Raw genomic sequence first — 27666 nt, forward strand, 5'->3', positions numbered from 1 at the left:
TTTTGTGTAAAACATCTATGTAGATCTATCTATGTTTTTAAAAATACACCGAAACAAAGAATGAATACATCTTTCTATAAGTGACCCTCAAAACACAGTGTATCCGTGTACGATGATTTATCAGAAAATTACTTTTTCTGAATAATCTCACCAAGTGCGGGTGCTTGATAACTATTGAACAACCCTGAATTCGGTTACTCAATAATGCGCTAAAGATCTATAACTGAACTTTAACATCTTAATAGTTGGTAAAAGGTCACTTAAAGTCTGCGCAAAATAAAATACATCCTAGCTACTTTCTAAACAGAGTTTATCGCGATCCATTCACCCATCCATATGTTTTGAACTTTTAATGTTTAATCAACATTTTGTTGGAAAACAACTGGTGGATTTACTCAACTTTTTATGTCAACAGGTTCTGCATAGCGGGGTAATGTCGCATTTAATTAACATTGTTTATTTCAGTAAACTTAAGTTTATTACATAAGATTAATTCAATGCCATTTAGTTGAATCAGGTTAACATTCTTAATTTAGTCCAAAACTATTAAGTTCAAATAATCCAATTGTTTCGTTTATTTAGGGATAGTGTTCAACAACCTTTACAAATATATCTAATAAGATAACCTTTTACAAAATCTTTACTCGGTAAAGACTCTTATTGGTTTTGTCGCATCCAATGCATCCCCAAAGTAGTTGTTTTTATAATGATTAAAACCGCTTTAATTATTGTTATCATGGTCTACACTTTATGGTAAAACACTAACATATCAGAAACTCTTTTAAATATAAACATTCACAAGTCAACGATTTCGAATCTAACGTCGTTAAAGCATCCGTCCGTAGCGTCGAAACGGGTTTAGCAGCATTACCGGCATACACAGTGGTTAGGAAATATGGCTTGTGTGCGATAACTGAGGCTGGGCTCTGTGTAGAGTTTATTAACCCATACGATTGGGTCCGCCCTCGCCCCTGGTGTGTACGGTGGGGGTCAACATCAGGACGCCATAAATAACTATGTCCTGCATAAACAACATTTACTGCATGTCGTCCGAGACAATTCAGCCAAAAATTGTTTTACGATACTGTTCAGTTTATTTAAAAACAATTTTCTTTGAACGCCGTTGTGTTAGCTTTCTCATTCAAAGTCATGTTGAAAGAACCTGTTTCAGTTAAGTAAACCAAAAAAAATTACTTAAGTAAATGGAGTTATTGTCTACATTATGTATTTGTAATGCCGGTCTATCATAATTTTGTAAAAATACTGTTGAAATAAAAGATTGTACCACTTAACTCATCATTCTTTGCGACTGTGTCGGAGCTTTGGAGTTTCACAATTTTATGGCAGTAGCAGTTAACAGATTAATGACATGGTCCTTTTTTATACCCTAATCAGGCAACGTATCTCAGGAGACACAACTCATAAAATCCAAAATATATCAAATTTAAAAAAAAAATCTTTTGGATATGTTTTATTTAAGTCCAGATGATATAAAAATGAAATGAAATTATTTTTTGCTTCTTTTAAAAGAGAATATCTTTTTAAGATAGCTACTAAAAATAAAACAAAAAAATGTGTCTTGATTCTTGCACATTAATAATTTAATAAATAAATACTAGATGAGAATATTTAAGAGATTAAATATTTCAGAGATCCTATGGATTTCCCCTTCCCATCATGCTGGATAGGGGTGTACAATTTGAAATAAAACGTTATTTATGTGTTTTAACAGCAAGATAAAAAATCGTTGACTTGTGAATGTTTATATTTAAAAGAGTTTCTGATATGTTAGTGTTTTACCATAAAGTGTAGACCATGATAATAATAATTAAAGCGGTTTTAATCATTATAAAAACAACTACTTTGGGGATGCATTGGATGCGACAAAACCAATAAGAGTCTTTACCGAGTAAAGATTTTGTAAAAGGTTATCTTATTAGATATATTTGTAAAGGTTGTTGAACACTATCCCTAAATAAACGAAACAATTGGATTATTTGAACTTAATAGTTTTGGACTAAATTAAGAATGTTAACCTGATTCAACTAAATGGCATTGAATTAATCTTATGTAATAAACTTAAGTTTACTGAAATAAACAATGTTAATTAAATGCGACATTACCCCGCTATGCAGAACCTGTTGACATAAAAAGTTGAGTAAATCCACCAGTTGTTTTCCAACAAAATGTTGATTAAACATTAAAAGTTCAAAACATATGGATGGGTGAATGGATCGCGATAAACTCTGTTTAGAAAGTAGCTAGGATGTATTTTATTTTGCGCAGACTTTAAGTGACCTTTTACCAACTATTAAGATGTTAAAGTTCAGTTATAGATCTTTAGCGCATTATTGAGTAACCGAATTCAGGGTTGTTCAATAGTTATCAAGCACCCGCACTTGGTGAGATTATTCAGAAAAAGTAATTTTCTGATAAATCATCGTACACGGATACACTGTGTTTTGAGGGTCACTTATAGAAAGATGTATTCATTCTTTGTTTCGGTGTATTTTTAAAAACATAGATAGATCTACATAGATGTTTTACACAAAAAATATTTCAGAGATCCTTGTGCGGTGTTCTGTAGCCGCATAAAGGGGTAAAATATACATTTAAGCGCTATTTAAAACTAGGATGGTATAATATACTGTAAAATACTGTAAAATATACTGTAAACCATAAAATATAATGTAAATGTCTCAAGCGAAGATGATGGTTTAAACCCTCATTTTATTAAATCACGCCAATTCATGCGAATACTGTCAAATATGAACAAAGAGAAGACATAGAGTTGACTAACATTACCGCTAACTGTAGGAACCAGATATCCAGGGGGAAAGTGTAAAGAAAAACACCATACAAAACATTATAATCACACCCGGCGATACGATAAGTGTTACGATAGTGTTGTTCAAAATGAAACCGCGGTAAACAATTTAAGAACCCTAGAGCTGTTAAACATGCGGTTCAATATAAACAAGAATCCATCTCTAATGCGACTGAGCTCGTTTCACATATAACTGTTGATAGTTAGGTATAATCGTTAGATAATTTATCAAACAATTGAAATTTACGATATGTTAAAACATTTTGATGATGGGCTTGCACAAAGCATTGACCAGGTCCTTGGCAATGCTTTCACAATTCACACAGTCCAGCAGTTCCCTGATCTTCATCACACAGTCCAGCAGTTCCCTCATCTTCATCCGGCGTGTTGGATTCGCTCACACATTTGCAACTGATTCATTGTGCAAGTCAAGATCGTCAATGATTGGATCAGTGTTCTTCATATTTTCAACCAACTGACTGGTGTTTGCTTTCAGAAACCCTTGATGATCTGAGAATATAAAAATAGAAAAATTAAAACAGGAAAAGGAAAATGAAGGCAAAATGGGGAAAGAATATAAAGATTGAATCTAACCTTGTATTGACCTGTTTCTCTTCTTTCCCAGTCGCCCCTTTTGGACAGTATTTGGCTTTGATAAAATCTGTAGTAAAATAAATAAGTGCCGTAAAATAAAAGGCTATAGTTACAATTCTGAATAATCCAGGAGCATGACACCAGATAAGATAAATTCATCATGACTTAACTTGATTCAATAGTACCAAAATATTTCAAATTTGTACATGATACTGTTAGATCAGAATGTAACTTTCCTTAAAATTGGTCCCAAATAGTTAACTCGGACTGCTTAATTAAGATTAATTTTATACATTACATAGGCGAAAAACTGTTTTAATAGTTTTTCATGCATCACACTTACAATTTGCCGGTACATTTGATTCGTCAGAAGTTATGTTGATCTCAAAGGGGGAGCCATGAGTTAAATCAGTTATCATAGGCGAAAACACATGGCCGCCATCAGATGAAGAGATTTTGCCTGTTTACATAAAATATCTGTCAGTTCATCTGTCAATTGTTCATTTATTTTATTATTGCAACCATGAATTGAGTTAATTCGTCGCTTTGATAAAATCATCAGTAAATAAAAGGCTAATGTAGTATAGTAAAATAATCCAGGAGCATGACAAATTTGTACATGACGCTGTTAGATCAGAATGTAAATTTCCAATTGGTCCCAAATAGTTAACTCGGACTGCTTAATTAAGATTAATTTAATACATAGGCGAAACTGTTTTATTACACTTACAATGTGCCGGTACACTTGATTCGTCAGAAGTTATGTTGATCTCAAAGGAGGAGCCATGAGTTAAACCAGTTATGATAGGCGAAAACACATGGCCACCATCAGATGAAGAGATTTTGCCTGTTTACATAAAATATCTGTCATTTCATCTGTCAATTGTTCATTATACACCCAATAGAGTACCTGCCCCCTTTTTCACAGTCGCTGGTTACCGGAAGTGTTTTTACTTCCAGAAAACGCCTGTTGCACTCTATAATGTTTCTCATTAAAAATAAATATAAACCACACTAACATGTTACTTGGATGCCCGATTGTCCTGCAGTGTTTGCTGTCTCTAGAGAGAGAGAGAAAAGGAAAGACCATGTTATTTTAAATGGAAAAAATCATGCAATCATCCTATAGGCAGTAACGCAGTTCATTACAGTACAATGATGAAGTTTACAGTTCTTTTCCATTCAGGGGCACATAATATCATAAATATTGAACCATCTGAAAGAAGACGCTTGACAGTGCCCGGCGTCAGAATGTATAACTAAATTATGAGAATGTGAAAAACGCTAGGCTATATAAATAGCTTTGACTTAACTTTTATATATTTTGGTTATCACATTGTGCCATTCATATTTATAGCTTACATTTTAAACAATTTTATCATGCAAAGTGCTAAAAGTTAAAATCAAAGACAAAGTAAAGGAAGAATTAAAAAGTAGCCTACCGAAATTTAAAAAGTAAGTAACTGAAGAGGAATAAAATACAGATTAAATAATTAAATAGGCCTATGCACATATAACCATGTTTGACTCAAATAATCTAAATAAGATTTAAAACTGAATAATAACCAAAACATTTATTTTAAAAGTCCTTTATGGAAACCCCGCAACGGCCAACTACAGTAAAATGTGCTTGGATGGGGGGGAAATATATATATATATATATATATATTTCTGAAAAATATATATTATGACAAAAACATTTGATATAGAACATATAACAATGTGTAAGAGCAACAAAGCATGCTAGAGGGTAAGCTAAACAGCAATAGCACGTTTAAAACACTAATGAATTATACCGTCTTTTCCTTATGTATAAACAATCTTTTTAAATAAAACACCGTAGCATAAATGAATTATAGAGACAATACTCACTTTTAGACATGTCTTTTGATGAGGTGGTAAGAGGAGTGAGGGTGCAAAAGTTTTTGGTCCAGAAATGATTTGTCTTGACTTTTTATAAAGAAGAGGCTGGGCAAAATACTCTTGGAAAACGTCAGAGCTGCGTGTCCACAATGTTCTTTCAGTTTTTTTTTTTTTTTCAGGTTACACATGGCAATAAATTACTATAGCCGCTTAAGGACTAAATTGTTGGGTCTTTAACAAAAAAGCCTCCAAAATGGAGGAGGTCAAAGGGCATGTTTTCCTGCTATATAGTATCATCAGCTGCTCTCCCAAAGGCTGTTCATGCAGCCTACAGACAAACTGTCGCATCAACAAATGCTAACATTTTAAAGTTCTACATATATTTTGAGTAGATAACCGATAGTATATTCTCAGTAAAGGGTTTCACCCTGTGTGTTTCCACACTGATTAAGGATAGTTTGGGAGATACAAGAAAAGTAAAAAATGATATACACCTTATACGTGCAATAGATCATATAGCTACCATAGGAAAAGTAAGATCATGCTTTGAATTAAGAGGAGTAAAATTAAATATGCTGTGTGATGGACCAAAAAAGGTACATCGCGTCTCTGAAAATGTACAGTGGTTTTCTAAATGATACAACTTAATCTAAATAAGAGCAATGTAGAGTCCTGGGATTTCTTAAAAACAAAAACAACAACTACAAAAAAAAACATTGTGACAAACTTTGACAACATGTTTCATGCGGCATGGACAAAAAATACTGTTTGAAATATTTTTGTCTAAGATACCAAAGTACGGTTTTTGCTTTATTTTTTGAACAGACGCTTTAGTAAAAATAATAGCTTAGGTTAAATTTATGTAAAATCATTTATATCATACATAAGTCTTCTAAGAAAAGAAATAGAAGATACAATTTTAATAAAACGTTAAAGCTTTGATTTAAACAGTCTTTTAATTTTAAAAGATCTAATTTAAGCTTTTAAGATTTTGAAATGAATTTAGTATGAATAAAACTTTGGAAAGCAGACTAACTTTACATATGCTATGAAATTGTGTCCCAGAGGCTCATCTGTCCTGTATCTCGGGGGTCATGCATTCATTTCACCCTGTAGTTTATCACTGAAGGAACCAGGAGGGCTTTGTTTATGACTTTGGATTGTTTTTATCATTGCATAAAGAACTACATCTTCGGCACTATGAAAATGTAAGGTATTTTTATATACTTTTTTATATAAATTAATTTAGCTAAAACTATGTTTAAATTGTTTGAATTCATTTTAGTAACATACTTGTTATTATTCTATATTTATAATCATTTAATTTAAATATGGAGATTAGTTAATTTATGGAATTTATAGTGTGAGTGCAATGTATGTAAAAACAATGTAAAGATGTTGTTTTCTGTGATGCTCGTGTTTGTGTACGGGATTAAATATGCTGTTACAGTACAAAAATCATTATGGCTATATTAATAAAAATTATACTTTAGGTCACCGTTAAATATAATCATTACAGTAATCTTCAAAAGATAAATAGAAGATACGACTGTATTACAACGTTTTTATTAAGACTTTAAATTATCTTTTATTTTTAACATTAACTTTTAAGATTAACACTAACAAAACATCCTCAACGTCTCATAACGCTGGCTGAACACACACACACACACACACACACGCACACGCACACGCACACACACGCACACGCACACGCACACACACACACACACACACACACACACACACACACACACACACACACACACACACACACACACACATTCCTCCTCCACTCTGAATCACAGAGTGTCAAAACGACCGGTGTGGGAGAAAAACACTCGGGGATATTTTGTATCAAAACTTATTGCATCTTTGTAAATACATTCATACGTTATATTGACAATGATGTGTTGGGATTTACTTCTTCAACTCTCTAAAATGTAAGATGATTTTATTTTTGTTTTGAAAAGATATTTGATACACTTTTAAAAGATCAATGTACTTCAACTTTAGTTAGTATGAAAAAATATTTGTAAATTACTAAATGGACATTTTATAACCATTTTAAAGATCAATGTTTTTCAACTCTAGTGTAAAATATGTGAAATTATTAGAAAAAATCTCTTTTTTCTCACTATACCCATTTATATAGCGTGCTCAGGAATGCCAGGATATCGGGTGTCACACAGACACACATTTAACTCAAAGTCTGTCAAAATGCAAGGGGTGTGAGAGAAACGCACATGGGGGCTTTTTTCACCATAGTGAAACGGTGAGATGATTTTATTTTTTAAATACTTGGATCAGTAAGATATTTATTTTAAAGGAATGAATGTTTTTCAAATCTACTTTAGTTAGTATGAAAAATATTTGTAAATTACTAAATGGATATTTTATAACCATTTTAAAAGATCAATGTTTTTCAGCTCTAGTGTGAGATATGTAGCATTATTAGAAAAACTTTTTCTCACTATCCCCATTTATATAGCGTGCTCAGGAATGCCAGGATATCGGATGTCACTCACAGACAGACGCACACACACACAGTGCGGAGACTGTCAACTTTAATCCAATTCTTCACCATAGTGAAACGGTAAGATTATTTTACTTTTGTAATTCTAATCTATTCTAATCTATATGCGACATTAGAAAAATTATTTTCTCACCCCGACACGGAGGGGATTTCCCACACCAAGAAGTTATTTCCCCCGGGGTCAATAGGTCAAAATCAATGGGGCAAAGACAACTGGCAAAGACAACTGGCAACTTGATATATCATACAAAGGTCAATAGGGTAAAGACAACTGTCAACTTGATCGATCGATAGGTCAAAGGTTAATCCCTACATTAACGGACCTCCGGAACAACCCCTCCGGAAGGTCAAAGGTTAATCCCTACATCAAAGGACCTCCGGAACACCCTCCGGAAGGTCAAAGGTTAGCCCCGCCCACCTGTCAATCATAGGGTCATAAATCATTTTGACATAAGGTGAATCATATAACTACTAACTTGCACAACACTGGTTACTTCCAAACTGTTATACATTATTTATTACTTGTTACTGTTATTTAAAAGTAACTCATTACCTTACAATATTACAGTCTCAGAATTGTAATGCGTGACATTACTCCTGTATTACGTTTGTGTTACTTTCACCAAAATAACTATACAGAAGTAGAACTTAACATTCTAAAATGACTAGGGCTGTAACGATATGCGACATGAAACCGAAATCGCAACACTCAGATCCACGAACCTGCAGAATCGCAACACACCCCTTCCAACTCCCAGCGTTATCCATACCGTCCAGATCCAATGCTACATCTTTAAATTACTATTAGTATTATTTGAAGTTAACATTATAAAATACGTAGACCTACTACACCACAATTGAGGATAAATGATTTACATAAATGATTTTTTGACATGACATTTGCAGTCAAACTTGAAATTTTAATTCTCAGAAAATGCATTTAATACCAATAAATAAACGTCTGTTTATCAATAGGCTACTCCCTTAAAAGAGTCCAGACATTAAAAAAATGCCAGTCAACACATGCGTTTTATATGTTAGGGAAATAGACACGCATGAAAAAAACTTTTAGGAGGCAAAATATATAGCCTATATATTTTTTTTGTAATTCTGTGAATTGCACTGCGCAAATCCGACGAAGAAGGGTTAGCTCTCCACAGAATATAAAATATTCATTTTATTTTATTATTCGTGTTCGCATTTATGAGGAAAAAACAATGTTACAGACGTGACAGTTCTCCGTTATGGACGCGAGCGCTCTGAAGCGGCACTAAAAGACTGCTTTAAAACTTTCACAGACCTCAAACAGAAGACCAAAGCCTTTCTTTAAAGGGAATTTCGGTATATATATATATATATATATATATATATATATATATATATATATATATATATATATATATATATATATATATATATATATATATATATATTGAAATGTCTACTTGTAAACAGAACAATTCAAAACGAAAGAAAACAGAATGCTCTCTGCTTATGAAATGAAATGTGCATTTCTCTCTGGTGCAATAGCCTACTGCGAAGATTGCGAGTTAGCATCATCAACTTCATCTTGACTTTATTAATAAACAATTAAAATATCTCCTTGCTATATTTTACATATTTGAGTAATCTGTAAGACTTTTGAGTGAATAAATACTAATTCACTAAGGACATTTGAAGCAATAGCCTACTTACGGCTGAGGAGGGTCCGTGATGCCATCCTGTGGAAGGCCCTCTTCTTGTTCACACCCTTCCAATTAATTGTTCGAGAAAGGGGGCAGGAAAACAGGTATGACAGAATGTTCCATGTCACCCTCTTCAAATCCACACCCCCGACAGCAGACAGGGTATTCACCTAGGGGCATGAAGATAGTGGTTGGATCACCGTTGCACAAGTTTTTAAACAGGTAAGCCACTTTTTTGACTTTTTTTTTTTTTTTTACAATTAAGACATGTGGGCAATTGGATGATGCTTTTATCCATAACATTCAAGTTACATCATCATAAAGAGCTTAGTCTAGCAATAAATATTACTTTAGATGAATTAAATTGTTACATCATCATAAAGAGCTAGTCTACTGTAGCAATAAATATTACTTTAGATTATTAGATTTAGTGTGTCTTGAGTACAATGAGAGCATATTGGGGGAATATGCTTACAAGGGCATGTTTCTGCCTATCGTTGGCAGGGTCCGCCAGCCAGGCCTCAAAGCGGTCCAGCTCTGCATCTGATTCCAGGGGGAATTGAAATTCCCCGGACCATTCAAAGGCTGCTGGTTGGAGGACGTTATTGACCTTGGCCATGAGCAGGTTCACGGTGGTGGCGAGTTGGGCAACCTGCTGCTTTAGGTTTTCCAAAAGCAATAGGCCATGTAGCTGAGCCGCTGAAACATTGTGAAAGTTGAAAAAAAGTGTTAATCTGGAGAAAAGCCTCAGGTTATTTAAACATTAAGGAAATAATACACACAATGATGGTCCATAAAATCAACCCACAGCTGCACAATATACTGTATATGTATATACAGTACAGGCCAAAAGTTTGGACACACCTTCAATATGTTTCCTTTATTTTCATGACTATTTACATTGTAGATTCTCATTGGCTACTTTGAAGAAACTAGAATATAAGACATGTTTTTAGTTATTTCACTGTTGTAAACATTGTTAACACTCTTTTGTTTTCTTTTTTTCTTACGTGTGCAAGGAATTGGCCCTGTTTCATGGCCAACTCTGAAGGTTGGCTTGAAGAGGAGTTGACCTCCAGGCTCTCCACCACCGCTGGCTAATTGAGGAAAGGTATGTAAATGTTAAAATCAGAAAACAAGAAAAAAATAAGTATATACAGGATATTTATTGTACACATGTACTGTACTTGTAAATTTGTATGAAAAAGTCACCATGTGAATAGGGGAAGCCCATATTAATGTCAAACACTGGACTCAAGTGTTGAGGTGGTGGTGGTGTTGACTGGTGCGCTGAGCTATTGATTACTAGATGACCATTGAGGGAAAATGATAACAAGAGAGGCAGATTGTCAGACAAGGACAGAAATGAACAGGACAGAACATCACCATTGTACTTTCATTTGTATTGTAATTTTGCTATAGAGCATGATTCCTACCATTGAAGGGGTCTGACTCCCTCCTCACATTCCAGCTTATGTCTGTAAAGGTTTCCTGTCCTGTGTTGTCCAGAGACTCCTGACCTATGTCCACTGCGATGTCCGCTTTTTGATAAAGGGAAAACCGTGAATCAACATATTGCAGTGGTACAAATCACTGGACTGTACATTGTTGCAGTTGGCAATCAAATCAAAACTTACAGAGGGGGGCTGGAGGGAGACTAGGAAGGGTAGCGCTAATAGGGAGAGGTTGAGGCCGAGGCCGAGACTTTGGTCTTCTTTTTGGAGTCTGCTCAGTTTCAGAGTCAGTACTGCCGTTTTCAAATCCTGGGTAACTAGTGAAGACAGAGGTCAAATTGTAATGACAAGGCAATAGCATCATTCAATGGGCAGGCATGAACAAAGGCTTTTTTTGTACCCTAAACCCATCCCCAGCCATAGCTTTTGCAGTAATACAACAATTATCTATAATGTACATACTGTGTCGCTTTTCTTCTCCTTTTTGCCATTGAGCTCTCATCCTCTGACTGCAGGACTGCCGTTCCATTTCTGTTGTAGTCCTTCAGCTTTTGCCTTGCCTTACTGAAGTCATCTACTATTATAAAAAATAATAAAAAATAAAGAAAGACAGATATGGAGATAATTAAGGATAAATGAAGTAAGGCATAACTGTTGTCCTAACATGTAAAGACATAGAATTACCCTGTTTGCTTGTTTATTTACCTTTTTCAAAGAGTGTTCTTATTTTGAAGATTTTCCAGCCAGGGCCTGGCATTTCATGCCTCTTTATGGCCTTTTGGGTTTTTTCCTCAGAAATGAATGTTGGCCAAAAACATTCATCACCTTTAACCCATGACCTCGGCACAACTTCTGTAATGTCCTCGTCGAGGAAAATTACTCCACAGAATGTCTTTTAGAAATCATTGTGTAAAAAATAAGATGATTAAAAAAATAAATAACTGAACTGAACTGAACTGATCTATGATTTTCAAAAATAAAGTCTAGTCCTTCATATGAAACAACGGTATAACCACCATTGCCTCATTGAAAGGGACAGCCATGCATTTTTGTGTGAAAGATGACAGTTTGGAGAATTTTATCTCATGGCCTAGGTCAGCTGGTATCACAATGTTTAAAATGTCCGAATTAAAAGGATAGGTAAAAAATGTTTCAACCATCCCGTACTGTCTGTAGGCAATTATGATATCACCGTGACAGTCAATTATATTAATTATTTGACACACATTTTTGCCCATCAGAAATGTGTTGTTTCGACATGTTGTGGTCATGGTGAACCTCTCTGATATCAGTTCGTCATACTGGTGACAGATCAAGTTTGGTACTGGTATAGGGCCTCGGGCATGTTCTTTGCACAATTTGATGGGCTGGTCACTTGTAACACCACCATTTAATCCCTCGGACAGGCGTCTGATTATTTGGGCCAGGGGATTTGAGGGTTTGCGTACAAAACCCTTGAGTTTTTGCAAATAATTTTCGTATGGAAAGGATGATATAACATCCAGATTGCCAAAATGTTTTGCATCCTGTGCAAGATGGGTCAATCCATGGACATTGTACACTAGCTGATCATTTCCATACAGGCGGGCAAAATGTTCCACAAAAGCATGAAGGAGGCTGTTGGCATATCCGTTGTACTTTCTGGCAAAGAAAGGGGAGACCAGCATTGCCATGGCTGTCGACAGCAGCAGGAAGTTTGCATATAGATCAGGTCTTAACACCTCGCCCAACACCACCGGCCCTGTGTATAAGAGAAACTGACGGAACTCCGTCGCCTTCCACCTATCCACTTCGTTCAGTGCTCTTGGCCTTCTAGCAAATTCCGAAGGAATGTGGGGTCTTAAGCTTAGAAGATTTCTGGATATTCTGTCCACGTCTCTCCCTGGTACACGGACAGTCAGAGGACCTTTCATCCACAGAAAGATAAGGCGCCTTACCACCCCCAAGCACACCAGGTGCATGTAGTCCAGTGGGACTTGGGACACCAAACCAAAATGTACATTTGTGAAGGCATGAGGACCATGGTGGTGTTCCTCATCCTCCTGCCTGGCAAATGCCTCATCAGACCGTGTTTGGCTATTCATGAGGGGGTATGTCATGCGGTGGTTGAGGTACACCCCACTCTGAATACACTTGTCACAACCATAGTAACCGTTAAAAGCCTTTGTGACTTTCACAAAGGATTTTGCCGGTGCGTCACAGATCATCGAATGAACTTTTAAAGTGAGCCTTTTCCCCTCAAATGTAAACCCCTCCTGTAATTGTGAGAGTTCATTTGCCAAATCTGTGAGATACATTTTTGATGACTCAGGTTTCTTTATACCTGAGTACATCCCAATGACTACAGGTTCTTTCATGGGTACTCCAACCAATCTACCTAAAATGGGCCACAACTGAAGACCTGAACTTTTAAAAAGTGGCAGGCCATCCACTGACATTTGAAGATATAAACAACATCCATAGACAAGCTTGTCTTTCCACTGGGAAAGGGTATGTTTTAACGCCTCAATAATGCCAATGTAGTGGTAAAGGCCACCGCAGAGCTCCCTAACAGAATAATCTCTTCTTGTGTTAAGAAGAGTTCGTGCATCTTTTGGCAAGTCACAGTGGTGGACCGTTAATATTGCCAAGAGAGCCGAAAGTGCAATATGGGAAATACCATATGTTAATGCCCAGTTGGAAAGGCGATTTCTGAGTTTTTCTGGTTCCTCCCAGTCAGATATTTCTTCTACATCACTATCATCTTGATAATAAGATCTATCCTCTTTGTCAGACACAACAGCTGCCATTGGATCTAATCCAAGATTTTCTTCCATGATTTCATTTTCAGGTTCTGCAACATCATCTGTTGGAGACCCAATATCTCTGGGAGAAAGTGTGGCTGCAGGTGTTTCCTGGCCGATATCAATTAACCTTCTATTAAGGTCCACCCTGGCTCTTCTCCTCAACGCTGAACTGGAAACAGGTGTCTTGCGTCTATTCATTTTTTACATTTATGTAACTATCTCAACTGTAAATTGAATAATAATAAAATAAAATAAAAGTATGGAGTTTGGAATGGAATGAAAATCTGAGTATTATACCTTCGTCTCAACAGTTTGCATCATGTTTTCAGCATCTGGAAAAAGAAATGGAAAGTATGTTGTAAGTTGTTGTCTTACTTAATTTGATGTATAATGTGACTGGAAAAGTTGTCTGGTTCATCAAAAATAAAGATTTGGTAACAAGTATAACATTTATTTCTCTATCCCTCTATTGGTCAATATCTATTTATCCATCTGTCTATCTATCTATCTATATATTGTAAGGTTGAAATTGTAATTGGGGTAGGCATGAGAAGAATAGTGGTTATGGTCTTTGTTCAGTGTAAGGTTGGAGGCATATACATTCAGATGTATTTCTAAATTATGTAGGCTAATGTCCCTGCCACTTTCTATCAGTTTGATCATATATTTTCTCTTCCTATTCTTTAATTAATGTATATTTGATTTCAGTAATGATACTTTGGCCATGAATAATAAAAAAAAAAAATCCTAATCACAATTACTCAATTTATTTTTAGTCCAGGCAAAGTAGCATTTTACGACAGACTAATTGTAAAAAAAAAAAAAAAAATCAGCATAGATAATTTCTATGAGGTGCGCAGAACAACATACTAAAAGTCCTAAGAAATCCTAGTTGAGGAAATATGTTAATTTATCATCAATCCGAGTTGTGTCAATAAGGCCAGGCAACAATAACAGAACATTTTGAAAAATAACCCCTGAAATTCATACATTTTAAATCATACTATAATCCAATGTATTAGGCCTATATATTTATAGAATAGCAAAGTAGGCTTAATCAATATACAAGACTTAACCACGTAGATATATAAAGGCTATCATGATCATTTTGCCAAAAATGAACCATGTATTTGTTTAGGTTATAATACGTTTTATTTTTAACTTAAACAAATACAACATATAACATTCAAAACTCATCGGCTTAGACTGCATTTGAAGAAAAATAAACACAACAGTTTTCTGTAGCCTTGTGCGAACTTATTCAATAGAATTAGACTTCTAGAATGTTATTTCCAGTGCAAAAAATATATATTTTTTTAATTTTAGTAGTTTTTCTTATCATAGCCTACAAATGCAAAACACATTTTACTCGATTTACTGAAGCCTGTAAAACGCATTTTGCACATTGAGCGTCTGGCTCGCTCATAGGCTGACGGCAACTGCACATCCAATGGCGCGGGCGCCTCAGACGTGCGACCAATGAGCCAACTCCACGTCATTACACGTCAGAGCCCGCAAAGGGTGTGTCAAGACCAAGTCCCCGAATTTGCCATTATAGCAGCGGGTCTTCGTTCATTCATCATAGTCTGTCTGACATATATATTAGAAGCTATGCGTCTGTCATGGATTTGTACTGAATTGATTCTTAAAAATACGGAACAAAGTGCGTTCCGTATCAGTTCAATACGGAACAAGCCTTTTATGTGTCAAATACGGAACGATTCCGTATTATACGGAACGGTTGGCCCTAGTCTCATCCAACTTAATAGTTAATAGCTGCAGGTTGTGGCATCAATTATTGACACTGTTAGATGATGGATAGCTGGCAGCATACAATTCAAGCGAGTGTTTAAATGGTCGGTCAAAGTGTAAAATTAAGCTCACAATGGTGTCATTTTCATGAATGTGTGCCTGCAATTCTCAGCGCTTTAACGGCATCAGCTAAAGCTAAGATAAGGTGACCAGATGTCCGAGACCAAAACCGGGGATATAATCCCAAAATTTTGGAAAAAACGGGGACATGTTTAGTTTGACTGTCAATCTGATTAAAATACATACAAGTTTTATCTTCAAAAAACAGGGACAGGTAACTTTAGTTTTTCTGTATTTTCCCGGAGGCAACCAAAAACGGGGACGTCTGGACATCCTAAGCGAAGACTACCTTTTAAAATTCAGTAGGCCTATATTAGCGCAAATATGTGCCATTAAAAAGTTGATTCGGTTATCCTAATTGGGTCTATTCTGTGCTACTAATATGCTATTTGTATAGCGCAGTAGCGCCATAGCAGATGCGGCTTTAACATAACACTTTGTGGTGCGCAAAAAAACAGCCTGTAACTGCTATCTACAAAGCAAACAGCATTTCACAGTAATAGACAGTAAATTAGAATAAACACATACAAATAGATTTACATAATAAACACATAGAATAAACACATAAAAACTTATGTGTGGTAGCCTAGCTGGTCAGGTAAATCTGCGTTGACAGTTGGTTTGATGATAGCCTATATCTATTTTTTTTTCTTTTCTTTTTTTGGCGCTTCTGGCTGAAGTCCGTAGGACGGATGTGGACCGTATCTGCAAGACGACAGTCAAGCGAGACCCAACGTTCACTTGGCGCTGTCGTGAAACGGACCTAAAACGGAGCTCAAACGACTGTGCTGTAACGGCCTTATAGCATCACAAAATGTTGCTGTATAGTTTTTAAACACTAATAATATTGCTCAGCTTAATGACAATGCATTTATCATGCTCTAGATAAAAAAAAAATATGCAGACAACCATGTTGTTTTGAAAATGTTTATTCCAATCCACGGAGTTCTTCACACAGTTTGAGAAAAGTATTTCGGATGTGGTCCACATCAGGTAGTATCTGTCAAAACAGTCTTGGATCAAATCCGTTTTGCAGATATGGGCCAGAGCAGTTTGTAGCCCTTTTTTAAATGCAGTCGGCTCAGATATGCATCACAGATTCGGGCCACACCAGTATAGCCTGTGAAAACAGTATCGGCTCAGATTCATATTGCAGCTCTGGACCAAATCAGTGTCAGACACAGCTAATGTCTTTCGGTTACCTATGGGAAAAGTGATCTGGGCCAGATCTGCAAAATGGTAAAAATACTGAACTGATGGCAGTTAGAATGTTTAAGCTGAAACTTATATCTGGCACGGATCTGGTTCACAATCAGAAAACGTCTCTAAGATAGAAACGGAGGCAAGAGGCTTAAAACGGATCCGGGCCAAATGTAATTGCTATCTGGGAGAACATCTGATCTTGAACGATATAAGAGAAGATGGAATCTCCCGATTAACGGCATGAAGGAGAAGTCTGAAGAGGACCCCCGCAGGGAAGTGGTCGACCTGATTGCCGAAATTGCTCCACACCTTGATACAGAAACTAGACGATATTATTGACACAGTGCATCGGATCGGTAAGAAGGAACCAGGAAGACCAAGACAGATGATCGTCCAATTCACAATGCGGAAATACAGGGACGAAATATGGAAGTCAACGAAAAACTCATCTGTCTGCCTAAACCACGGAGTCAGATTTGTGGAAGACTTCACGAAGGAAGACCGTAACGCTCGCGCCGCTCTGTGGCCGCTGATTGATAAAGCGCGTAAAGAAGGGAAAAAGGCGTAGGCTATTACAGAGGGCCGTTTGGTTTTATTGAAGGAAGACGCATTGATCCAACGAAATCCTGCGCTTGAACTTTTTATTTTTATTCATTTTAAGGGTAGGATGGTGTGAGATGTGATTATTTGGAGAAACGCTAAGTTGCGAGGTATGTAGTCTACTCGGTTAATTGTCATCCAGTCACTACATATCTGTTTCTAGTTAGCAATCTGTGTTTATTCTTTTTTATATTTTTTTTATTTTATTTTGTTCTTCGTATGTTTCAAGTTAAGCTACCGTTTTCATTACTCTCTTTAAATGTTCGGGGCATTCAAAATAAGGTCAAAAGAAAGGCTATGTTTTTATTTTGTAAAGGAACTGGTTCGCATTGTATTTTTTTACAAGAGACACACTCCACAGCGACTGATGCTGCTTTCTGGGCGAGTCAATGGGGAGATAAAATGTTATTAAGCCACGGATCCTCCCACTCTGCAGGGACTGCGATTATGTTTAACAACTGTCCAGGTAAAGTGATCTCTGTTAAAACTGATTCAAATGGACATTGGGTTGCAATTGTTCTGGATATTGAATCTATCTTTTTCATTTTGGTTAATGTATATGGTCATAATAATGCAAAACATAATCAACAGCTTTTTGCTGAGGTTTCTTCTTTAATTTGTAATTTCAAGAGGTTATTTCCAACGGATAATATTGTTATAGGTGGAGACTTTAATGTCACACCAGATGAAACTTTTCACAGGCATCCACCAAAAAGTAGTACCCCTCAGCCAAACTCTGATTACTCATCTTTGCAACAATCTTAAAGTTTTGGGTGTATGGAGACATCTTAACCCTAACACCAAAAAGTTTTCTTGGTTTAGACCTAATGCTTCTAGCAAATCGAGGCTCGATTATTGGTTAATTTAAGATAATTTGTTACAGTTTGTTAAGGATTGCTCTATCTCACCAGCGCCTCTAACAGATCACTGCGCTATTGTCTTGGTAGTTAAGCCAAATTGTAAAATGTCATATAATAAGGGTTATTGGAAATTTAATTCTGATTTGCTTGAAAATGTAGGATATTGTGCAAAGGTAAAAGATTTAATTAAAGCAATTGAGAATAGTAATGATTTTAGTTCTCATAAAGCCAGATGGGAGTTTCTTAAATTCAAAATTTGTGAAGTTTCTATAAACTATAGTAAAATGCTTGCCAAAATAAGAAGACAACATGAAAACAAAATTATATTTGAGATCAATAAGTACTGCAATAAAAGTGCCCTGAGTAGCACTGAAAAAAGTAATTTTATTTCTCTTCAAACACAATTGGATCACTTGTACATTAAAAAAGCTAAAGGTGCATACATTCGCTCTAAGGCCAAATGGATAGAGGAGGGAGAGAAAAGCACGTCCTATTTTTGTAGGTTAGAAAAAAGACGGCAGTCTAAAAACAGTATTGTTTCCCTAATGGTGAATAATATTGAAAATACTGACCATACAACCATAAGCAAAGAAATTAATAATTTCTACAGTGACTTGTATTTGTCTAATTTTTCTCCAAAAGAGTGTGATGACTTCTTTGGAAAAATTATTAATTTTATTCCTAGGATTGACAATAAATTAAGAGATCTTTGTGATGCACGGTTAGGTATAGAAGAACTCGATTTAGCAGTTCAGAAACTTAAGTCAAATAAATCCCCTGGTCCTGACGGCCTCACAGGAAATTTTTATAAATTTTTTTGGAATGATTGGAAAATGTTACTGTTTAATGCTCTTATTGAATCTATTGAAGATGGATCCTTGGGCCCCACAATGAGTCAAGGCTTGATTATACTAATCCCCAAACCAGATAAAGATCATAGATATTTAGATAATCTCCGACCAATCACTTTGCTTAACAATGACTATAAAATGTTTACACACGTTCTTGTCAATAGATTGAAAGAGGGCCTTAATGGGGTTATTAATGAGGTTCAATCGGGATTCCTTAAAGGAAGATCTATTCACAACAATGTAAGACTATTGGATATGGTTGAATACAATCATTTGATTAAGGATGATGGATGTATTCTTTTCTTAGACTTTAAGAAAGCCTTCGACACGTTAGAGCATAGGTTTTTATTTAAATCTTTAGAGCACTTTGGTTTTGGTGAGCACTTTGTCAATATTATAAAAATGATTTATAAAGATATGAACAGTTCCATTTCTCTTCCTTGCGGTACTTCACAAAGATTTTCTATTAGGCGTGGAATAAGACAGGGCTGCCCCTTATCCCCTCTTTTATTCATTTTGGCTGCAGACATGTTGTCTACTTTAGTTATCCATGATCGAACAGTACAGAAATTAAATGTATTTGATAAAAGCATAGCAATCAGTCAATTGGCAGATGATACTACGTTATTTTTAAAAAACAAGGATCAAATTCCTCTGGCTATTTCATTAGTAATACTTTTTCTAAGGCATCAGGACTCCAACTAAATTTAAACAAATGTGAACTTTTTGCCCTGCACCAGAGTGATTTCACTTGTCTGCATAATATTTTGGTAAATAATAAGGTGAAATATTTAGGCATTACAATTTCCAAAGATCAGAAAATTTGTACGAAAGACAATTTTGAAAATAATCTACAAAAAGCAAACCGAATCTTAAATTGCTGGTTACAGAGTGACCTTTCAATTTTTGGTCGAATCTTATTAACCAAAGTCGAATATTTATCCAGATTAGTTTACCCCGCTCTTTCTTTAGCTCCCCCTGCAAAGTTTATTAAAACATGCTCCCGTAAAATGTATAATTTTATTTGGAGGCACAAAGCTCATTATATTAAAAAAGCGGACATCATTAAATCTTACGAACAAGGTGGTTTGAATGTGATTGAATTTGAAAACATGAATATTTTGTTAAAACTCAAATGGCTAAAAATGTTTGTATGTAATGAAGATAGTTTTTGGTTTACAGTTCCTTCAGCTTTATTTCAAGAATTTGGTGGAATTCAATATTTTCTCAAATGTGATTTTGATTTATCCAAACTCCCGGTGAAACTATCAACATTCCATCAACAAGTTCTCTTATTTAGGAAATTAGCACATACGCACAATTTTACACCTCATAGTGTTTCTATTTGGAACAACAAATATATTTTGCACAGGAACAAGTCTTTATGCTTTAAGAATTGGCTAAGCAGAAGCATATGGTCAGTGAGGGATCTAATGGATGAAAAGGGTAACCTTTTAGACTATAATGCTTTTACATTAAAGCATGGATTTACTTGTCACCCGAAAGAGTTCTTCACTGTCATTAATGCAATACCCTCTGGCATAAAAATGCTGATGAGATACGCTCTTTCTTATGCTGAAGTTAATCCAGCTCCTCCCAATTTATTCATTGGAGATATTCATTTTAAAAGTGCTCATTGTACTAACAAGTATATAAGACAGGTTGTATTAAAAACGTGTTATCCCTGTCAAATTAAAAGAAATAAGTTGGATCACATGTTTAATGAGACTACTGTAAAATATCTTAGAACAGCTTATTTAAGTTTTCCTATTCCCCCTAAAGCAAAAGAAACACACTTCAAAATCTTAAATGAAATTTATCCTTCTAACAAACTCTTAAAACAAAAATTTAATATAGATATTGTCCCATGTTCTTTCTGTAATAACCTTTCTGAAGACACAGTCCATATCTTCTTTACATGCAATTTGTCAAAAATCTTCTGGATATCAATTCAGAACTGGTTGATAGAAAAGGAGGTGGTTGTTGATGGTTTTACTTTTACTTTACAACATATTTTATTTGGAATTCCCAAAGACTGCTGTGCTAATTTTTATTTGATTAATAACATTGTAATAATGGCAAAATATTTCATTCACAAATGTAGATTTTTTAAATCCCTACCACTACTTGTTGTGTTCAAAAATGATTTAAAGTGTTTTTCTAGAGCCCTTGAAGGAATGAGAGGTGGGAGTGCGATTTCACAGTCCTCGTCTGCACCTGTCTGTCCTTGTCTGCACTACACTTCCCAGAATCCTCCTTGTCTCCACACCTGAACTCACTCCCTCACTTACCAGCCTGTTCCTCGTTATCATCATCTGTGTCACCTGTCTTCACATCATTATGGTTCATTTGTCTCTGTATTTAGTTTCTTCTGTTCAGTCTGTCTTGGTCGGTTCTCGTCTATGTTAACTGGTGTTTGCATCCGCTCTGTCTGCCTGTACCTGTTTGTTGTTTTGATTTATAGTAAAGTTTATTGTTTATTTGAATTCCTCGTCTCCTCGTGCTTCCTGCCATACACCACCCGTGACAGAAGAACCGACCAAGTAAAGAGTCAGCATGGGAATTCTTCTCACCCCGGTTAACCCAGCTCACTCTCCATTCACCCCAGCCGATCGTCTGGTCCATTGTTTTCAAGACGGTAGCCCAATTGAGGAATATGTGGCAAAATTCCTTGAAATATCCCACCTCGTGGACTGGACTGACGATGCGCTGAAGACCGTATTCTGGTGTGGTCTGGATGAACCTTTGTACCAGCAAGCTCCAGCAACGGCAAACCCAGGTTCGTTTGCCCGGTACCTAGATTATGTGCTGTGGTTGTGTGGCTCAACCTTCACCATTGGTGAGGCGGATGACATTGCCACACAATCACCGTCTCCAGCCATCTCCATCACGCCCACCATCAAACCAGCCACCGGATCGGTATATGGACGTCCAGGACTGGTTTCCTGCATCGCCGATCCCCCACTTATATCAGCACGTGCTGCCAGGAAGGCCATAGTCCCAGAGACCGTCCAGCCAGAGACCGTCCAGCCAGAGACCGTCCAGCCAGAGACCGTCCAGCCAGAGACCGTCCAGCCAGAGACCGTCCAGCCAGAGACCGTCCAGCCAGAGACCGTCCAGCCAGAGACCGTCCAGCCAGAGACCGTCCAGCCAGCTCTGGATGACGCAGTGCTACTTGTGGGATCCATGGCTGTTGTGTGTGTGTGGGCAGCACACACATTCATTTCAGCCCATGAACCCAGCCCTGAGCTTTCTTCGCCGCTGGTCCCGTCCAGCCCTGAGCTTCCTTCGCCGCTGGTCCCGTCCAGCCCTGAGCTTCCTTCGCCGCTGGTCCCGTCCAGCCCTGAGCTTCCTTCGCCGCTGGTCCCGTCCAGCCCTGAGCTTCCTTTGCCGCTGGTCCAGTCCAGCCCTGAGCTTCCTTTGCCGCTGGTCCAGTCCAGCCCTGAGCTTCCTTTGCCGCTGGTCCAGTCCAGCCCTGAGCTTCCTTTGCCGCTGGTCCAGTCCAGCCCTGAGCTTCCTTTGCCGCTGGTCCAGTCCAGCCCTGAGCTTCCTTTGCCGCTGGTCCCGTCCAGCCCAGAGACCCCTTCGCCGCTGGTCCCGTCCAGCCCAGAGACCCCTTCGCCACTGGTCCCGTCCAGCCCAGAGACCCCTTCACCGCTGGTCCCGTCCAGCCCAGAGACCCCTTCACCGCTGGTTCCGTCCAGCCCAGAGACTGGTAATGACTCTGTCACTCTCCCCTTTAATTTTTTTGGGGGGGGGCCATAGGCCCTCGCCGTGGCCGCCCGAAGGGTCCTCACCGCCATGGCCGCCCGAAGGGTCCTCACCGCCATGGCCGCCCGAAGGGTCCTCACCGCCATGGCCGCCCGAAGGGTCCTCACCGCCATGGCCGCCCGAAGGGTCCGCACCGCCATGGCCGCCCGAAGGGTCCCCACCGCCCTGGATGCCCGAGGGTCCGACAGCTCCACCCTGGACGCCCGAGGTTTCGTCTGCTCAGCCACGCCCACGTCCTGCTCCGCCCTGGCCACGCCCAAGTCCTGCTCCGCCATGGCCACGCCCACGTCCTGCTCCGCCATGGCCACGCCCACGTCCTGCTCCGCCATGGCCGCCTGGTCCATCCTGGAGTCCATCCTCCTGCACCCGGTCCGCCTTCCCGTTACAGACTCCAGGATGCCCACCCTCCCACCCCTGTTTTAAGGCGTGAGGTCACGCCTACCGGGAGGGGGGAGTAATGTCACAGTCCTCGTCTGCACCTGTCTGTCCTTGTCTGCACTACACTTCCCAGAATCCTCCTTGTCTCCACACCTGAACTCACTCCCTCACTTACCAGCCTGTTCCTCGTTATCATCATCTGTGTCACCTGTCTTCACATCATTATGGTTCATTTGTCTCTGTATTTAGTTTCTTCTGTTCAGTCTGTCTTGGTCGGTTCTCGTCTATGTTAACTGGTGTTTGCATCCGCTCTGTCTGCCTGTACCTGTTTGTTGTTTTGATTTATAGTAAAGTTTATTGTTTATTTGAATTCCTCGTCTCCTCGTGCTTCCTGCCATACACCACCCGTGACAGCGATAAAGCTACTTGATCTTTTAATTTCATTTGATTTGGTGTGATATTGCCCCTTAATTTTAAATTTTAACTTTATTTTTATTTTATTTACCTTTATTTGTTTATTTAATTTCAGTGTTGTGCAAGTTACTTCCAAACTGTAATACATTATATATTACTTGTTACTGTTATTTAAAAGTAATTCATTACCTTACAATATTACTGTCTCAGAATTGTAATGCGTTACATTACTCCTGTATTACTTTTGAGTTACTTTCACCAAAATAACTATACAGGAGTAGAACTTAACATTCTAAAATGACTAGGGCTGTAAGGATATGCCATATCATATGAAACCGAAATCGCGAGACTCAGATCCACGAACCTGCAGAATCGCAACACACCCCTTCCAACTCCCAGCGTTATCCATACCGTCCAGATCCAATGCTACCACATCTTTAAATTACTATTAGTATTATTTGAAGTTAACATAACATTATAAAATATGTAGACCTACACCACAAAACTAGTTGAGGATAAATTATTAAAAATTTGGGAATTCCAGCGTTATGGACATGACATTTGCAGACTTGCAGTTAACTTATATAATTATATAAATTGTCAGAAAATGCATTAATACCAAAATATTGAAACGTCTGTTTATCCATAGTCTCCTCCCAGAAAGGAGTCCAGACATTAGAAAAATATCAGTCTACACATGTGTTTTATATTTAATATTAGGGAAATCGACAGTCATGTGTGACAAAAAAAAATCTTTAACTTTTAGGAGGCAACGATTTTTTGTTGTTGTAATTCTGTGAATTACACTGCGCAAATCTAATGAAGAAGGGTTGGATCTCCACAGAACATAAAATATTCATTTTATTTTATTTTTCGTGTTCGCATTTATGAGGAAAAAACAATGTTACAGACGTGACAGTTCTCCGTTACGGACGCGACCGCTCTGAAGCGGCACTAAAAGACTGCTTTAAAACTTTCACAGACAACTTACACAGAAGACACGAAGCCTTTCTTTAAAGTAAATTTCGTTTTGTTTTAATTGTACGGACCTGAAAAATATATATATATTGAAATGTCTACTTGTAAACAGAACAATTCAAAACGAAAGAAAACAGACTGCTCTGCTTATGAAATGAAATGTGCATTTCTCTCTGGTGCATTCACTAGCCTACTGCGAAGATCGCGAGTCAGCACCGTCAACTTCATCTTGACTTTATTAATAAACAATTAAAATGTCTCCTTGCTATATTTGACATATTCATAATCATTGCTTTTGCCGGTTCTTTGTGACAGCTTTTAGGTGCTTTATCGGCAGCGCCGCCGCCCTTACATGAACGCGTCACCACCGCATCAAAAACATGATTGCGTGATGAAAACATGAAAAATACCACATAAACATAGCCTAACTGTTTAGAAAGAAAACAGAACGAATAGCCTAATGCTCATACGTCCATCTCGCGAATGTAGTCTTCTTCATGCCATCTTTATGGGATCAAATTCCCGCCAAATGTATTGCGGCCACGGATCAAAATATAATAAGCGTGAATCAAAAAATAACAAGCATGAATAAAAACTTTAAACACATTAAAAAATATTTTTCACAAAACTTTAAATTGTGTTCATGCTTTCTTTAAAATTATGTTTTCCTTGGTTTTATTACTCTGTACTTTGCGCTCTCTTTCATTTTCTGCTCATAATTAATTTTTTTGTACGCTTGTGCTATTTTTCTCTTCGCTCTTCTTTCCATGTTCTGCGCTTGCTCTTCCAAATGTTGCAGTTCGAGTTTCATGTAAATTAGGGCGGGCTTAAGCGTCACCATTGGTCCACTAGTTCTAGATTGACAGCTCCATCTCTAGCCAATCAATCGAAGAGGGGAGTTGACGTCACTCCAATGCGACTCGCGCTACTGATGCTCACTCGTACAGGGGAAGACAACAGTTTATTTTAAACTTTACAAGGACTTTTAAGCAGTAAAGCTATCTGAACTCTGGACATATACAAATTATTAAATTCCTCTTTTTTGAGGTAGCCTACATTTTAATGCGCACACTGGTAATTGGTGTTAAACAATACTTGGCTCATGATGTTAATATGCTAAGGCAGCTCTAAAACATCATGCAGTTTTGAAACACTACATTTCTTTGCAAAAATTAAGTTAAAAACGGCCATTTTACCCGTCTGAAGAATTTAGGACTTTGACCTTTCAACGCTAGTACACACATCCTACCTTTATATATATATATATATATATATATATATATATATATATATATATATATATATATATATATATATATATATATATATAATTTAGTTCCATTACAAACAAGGCATACAGTGCAAAAAGTACAAGACAAATACAAAGGCATTTGTGGTACAGTTCAGAGTATGTAAAACAAAGAACAACAACAACAACTAACATTTAAAATAAACCTGTAGTCTTTGTAAAAGGGAAAAAAACGCACAGCCTACCTGGTGATCCATTACAGTTAAATACGCCATCCTGAAATATTTTCTTAATTGTTGTTGTTAAGCGATCATATAGCCTAGGTAGCCTGGTAAATTAATTCTAGACTAGATGTACCATTTGACAAAAGATTAATGAAAATTATAGTGTACAGACAGGGCCGGAGTGGGACTAGTTTTCAGCCCTGGAGTTTCATACCTTAGACCGGCCCACTTTAGTTCCCGACCGACTATATTAAAATAATGTAATTAAACCCTCAGTATATAAGTCTGCAATAGTGCACTGTTCTGTACAGCCTTGTAATTCATTGTATTTTTCAAAAAAATATAATTGTCTATTCAGTGCAATAGCCGTACATAAATACAAAGGTCCCAAAAGTGATCTGGGTTCGGGGGCATATTATTTTTCCACTGTCATTGGCAAAGAACATGTATATCTGTGTTAAATAGGAATCCATTGTAATAAAGTTATTCTCCTTCTCGGCATAGTATGCAATAGGCTATTGCTCTTCCTGCTCTCCTCTCTCATCTCCTTCTCTCATTCTTCTTCTCTCAGTCTCTTTATCTTGAGGTTACCTGTAAATCTCCCCTTCCCGAAGCTGAGCTTTGATTGATACAGTCTTTGCAAACTGATTATTTATTTCGGTCGTTTAAAACTTCTATCGTAAAACAGCTGTTTAGTTTAGTTCCACTTGCTAATCTCTTGAAGCGTCGCGTTGGGATTCGCGCGCGGCCACGGCTCGCGCTTCTGTTAACATAAATCCCGCTTGCTTTGATCGGTCATCTCAAACATTTTGCCATTGCCGACGAGCGGTGTTGAGTAGCTACTGAAGCAGCTCAGATTATGAGGTCGGTTATCGTCGCGATATGCGAATCATTGCAGCACCAAATTAGAGTATTAGGCAATTATTTCACAAAGTTCATTATACACTCAGAAAAATGACCGAGGTCCGGACCTCGGAGACCACAATGGTATGTACGGCTCTGAGGCTATTTGGCCGCTTGAGTTTCTAGAGATGTTTTATTATTCTGGCCTTTTCAGCGCCGCCTTTGCGCCTATTATCCATGTTTTGCATCTCTTATTCTTTGTTCGCACATCTCTAACAACTGACTTTTTTTTTGTGGGGCTGCGAGAAAATTATAATAAAAAAATAGTGGTGCTGCGCTGAGACTGGAGCATTCAACCCAGTGCCATGACAACACCGGCCCTCCTGGGCAATAAAACAGACCGGCCCACCAGGAATTCTCCCGGTGCTCCCGATTAGCCAATCCGGGCCTGTGTACAGAGGAGATTACAGAAACCAGGTGGATTTGATATGCAGTGATTTATTATAGTTATTGTGTTCATTTACATAGCTACATAATTGCATATTACTTTAGGATTAATGTTTTAAATATAGCTTCAATTTTTAATACAGCAACATGAAAATTATTGAAAAGATCAGGGATAGGTAACGTCGTTTCTGGAGTGCCGCTGTCCTGCAAAGTTTAGCGTCAACTCCGATA

The 27666-nt window shown here is 37.4% G+C and overlaps 1 protein-coding gene and 1 pseudogene across 2 annotated transcripts in view; one reads left to right on the plus strand and one right to left on the minus strand.

Annotated features, from left to right (window-relative positions):
* Positions 1–27666, plus strand: part of LOC143715429 (uncharacterized) — a 90757-nt pseudogene that overhangs the window by 49811 nt on the left and 13280 nt on the right. The window lies entirely within an intron of this gene.
* Positions 10407–11831, minus strand: LOC143715473 (uncharacterized). The gene is made up of 6 exons (XM_077207301.1): positions 11665–11831; positions 11422–11536; positions 11143–11276; positions 10942–11046; positions 10718–10810; positions 10407–10602 (listed from the first exon to the last, which is right to left on the minus strand). Exons 1-6 carry the CDS (start codon positions 11714–11716, stop codon positions 10424–10426), a joined length of 678 nt encoding a protein of 225 aa, XP_077063416.1. The 5' UTR covers positions 11717–11831; the 3' UTR covers positions 10407–10423.

This window comes from Siphateles boraxobius, unplaced genomic scaffold (assembly GCF_051911475.1).
Source record: "Siphateles boraxobius isolate OS27281-9 unplaced genomic scaffold, OSU_SipBor_1 6, whole genome shotgun sequence".
NCBI lineage: Eukaryota > Metazoa > Chordata > Actinopteri > Cypriniformes > Leuciscidae > Siphateles > Siphateles boraxobius.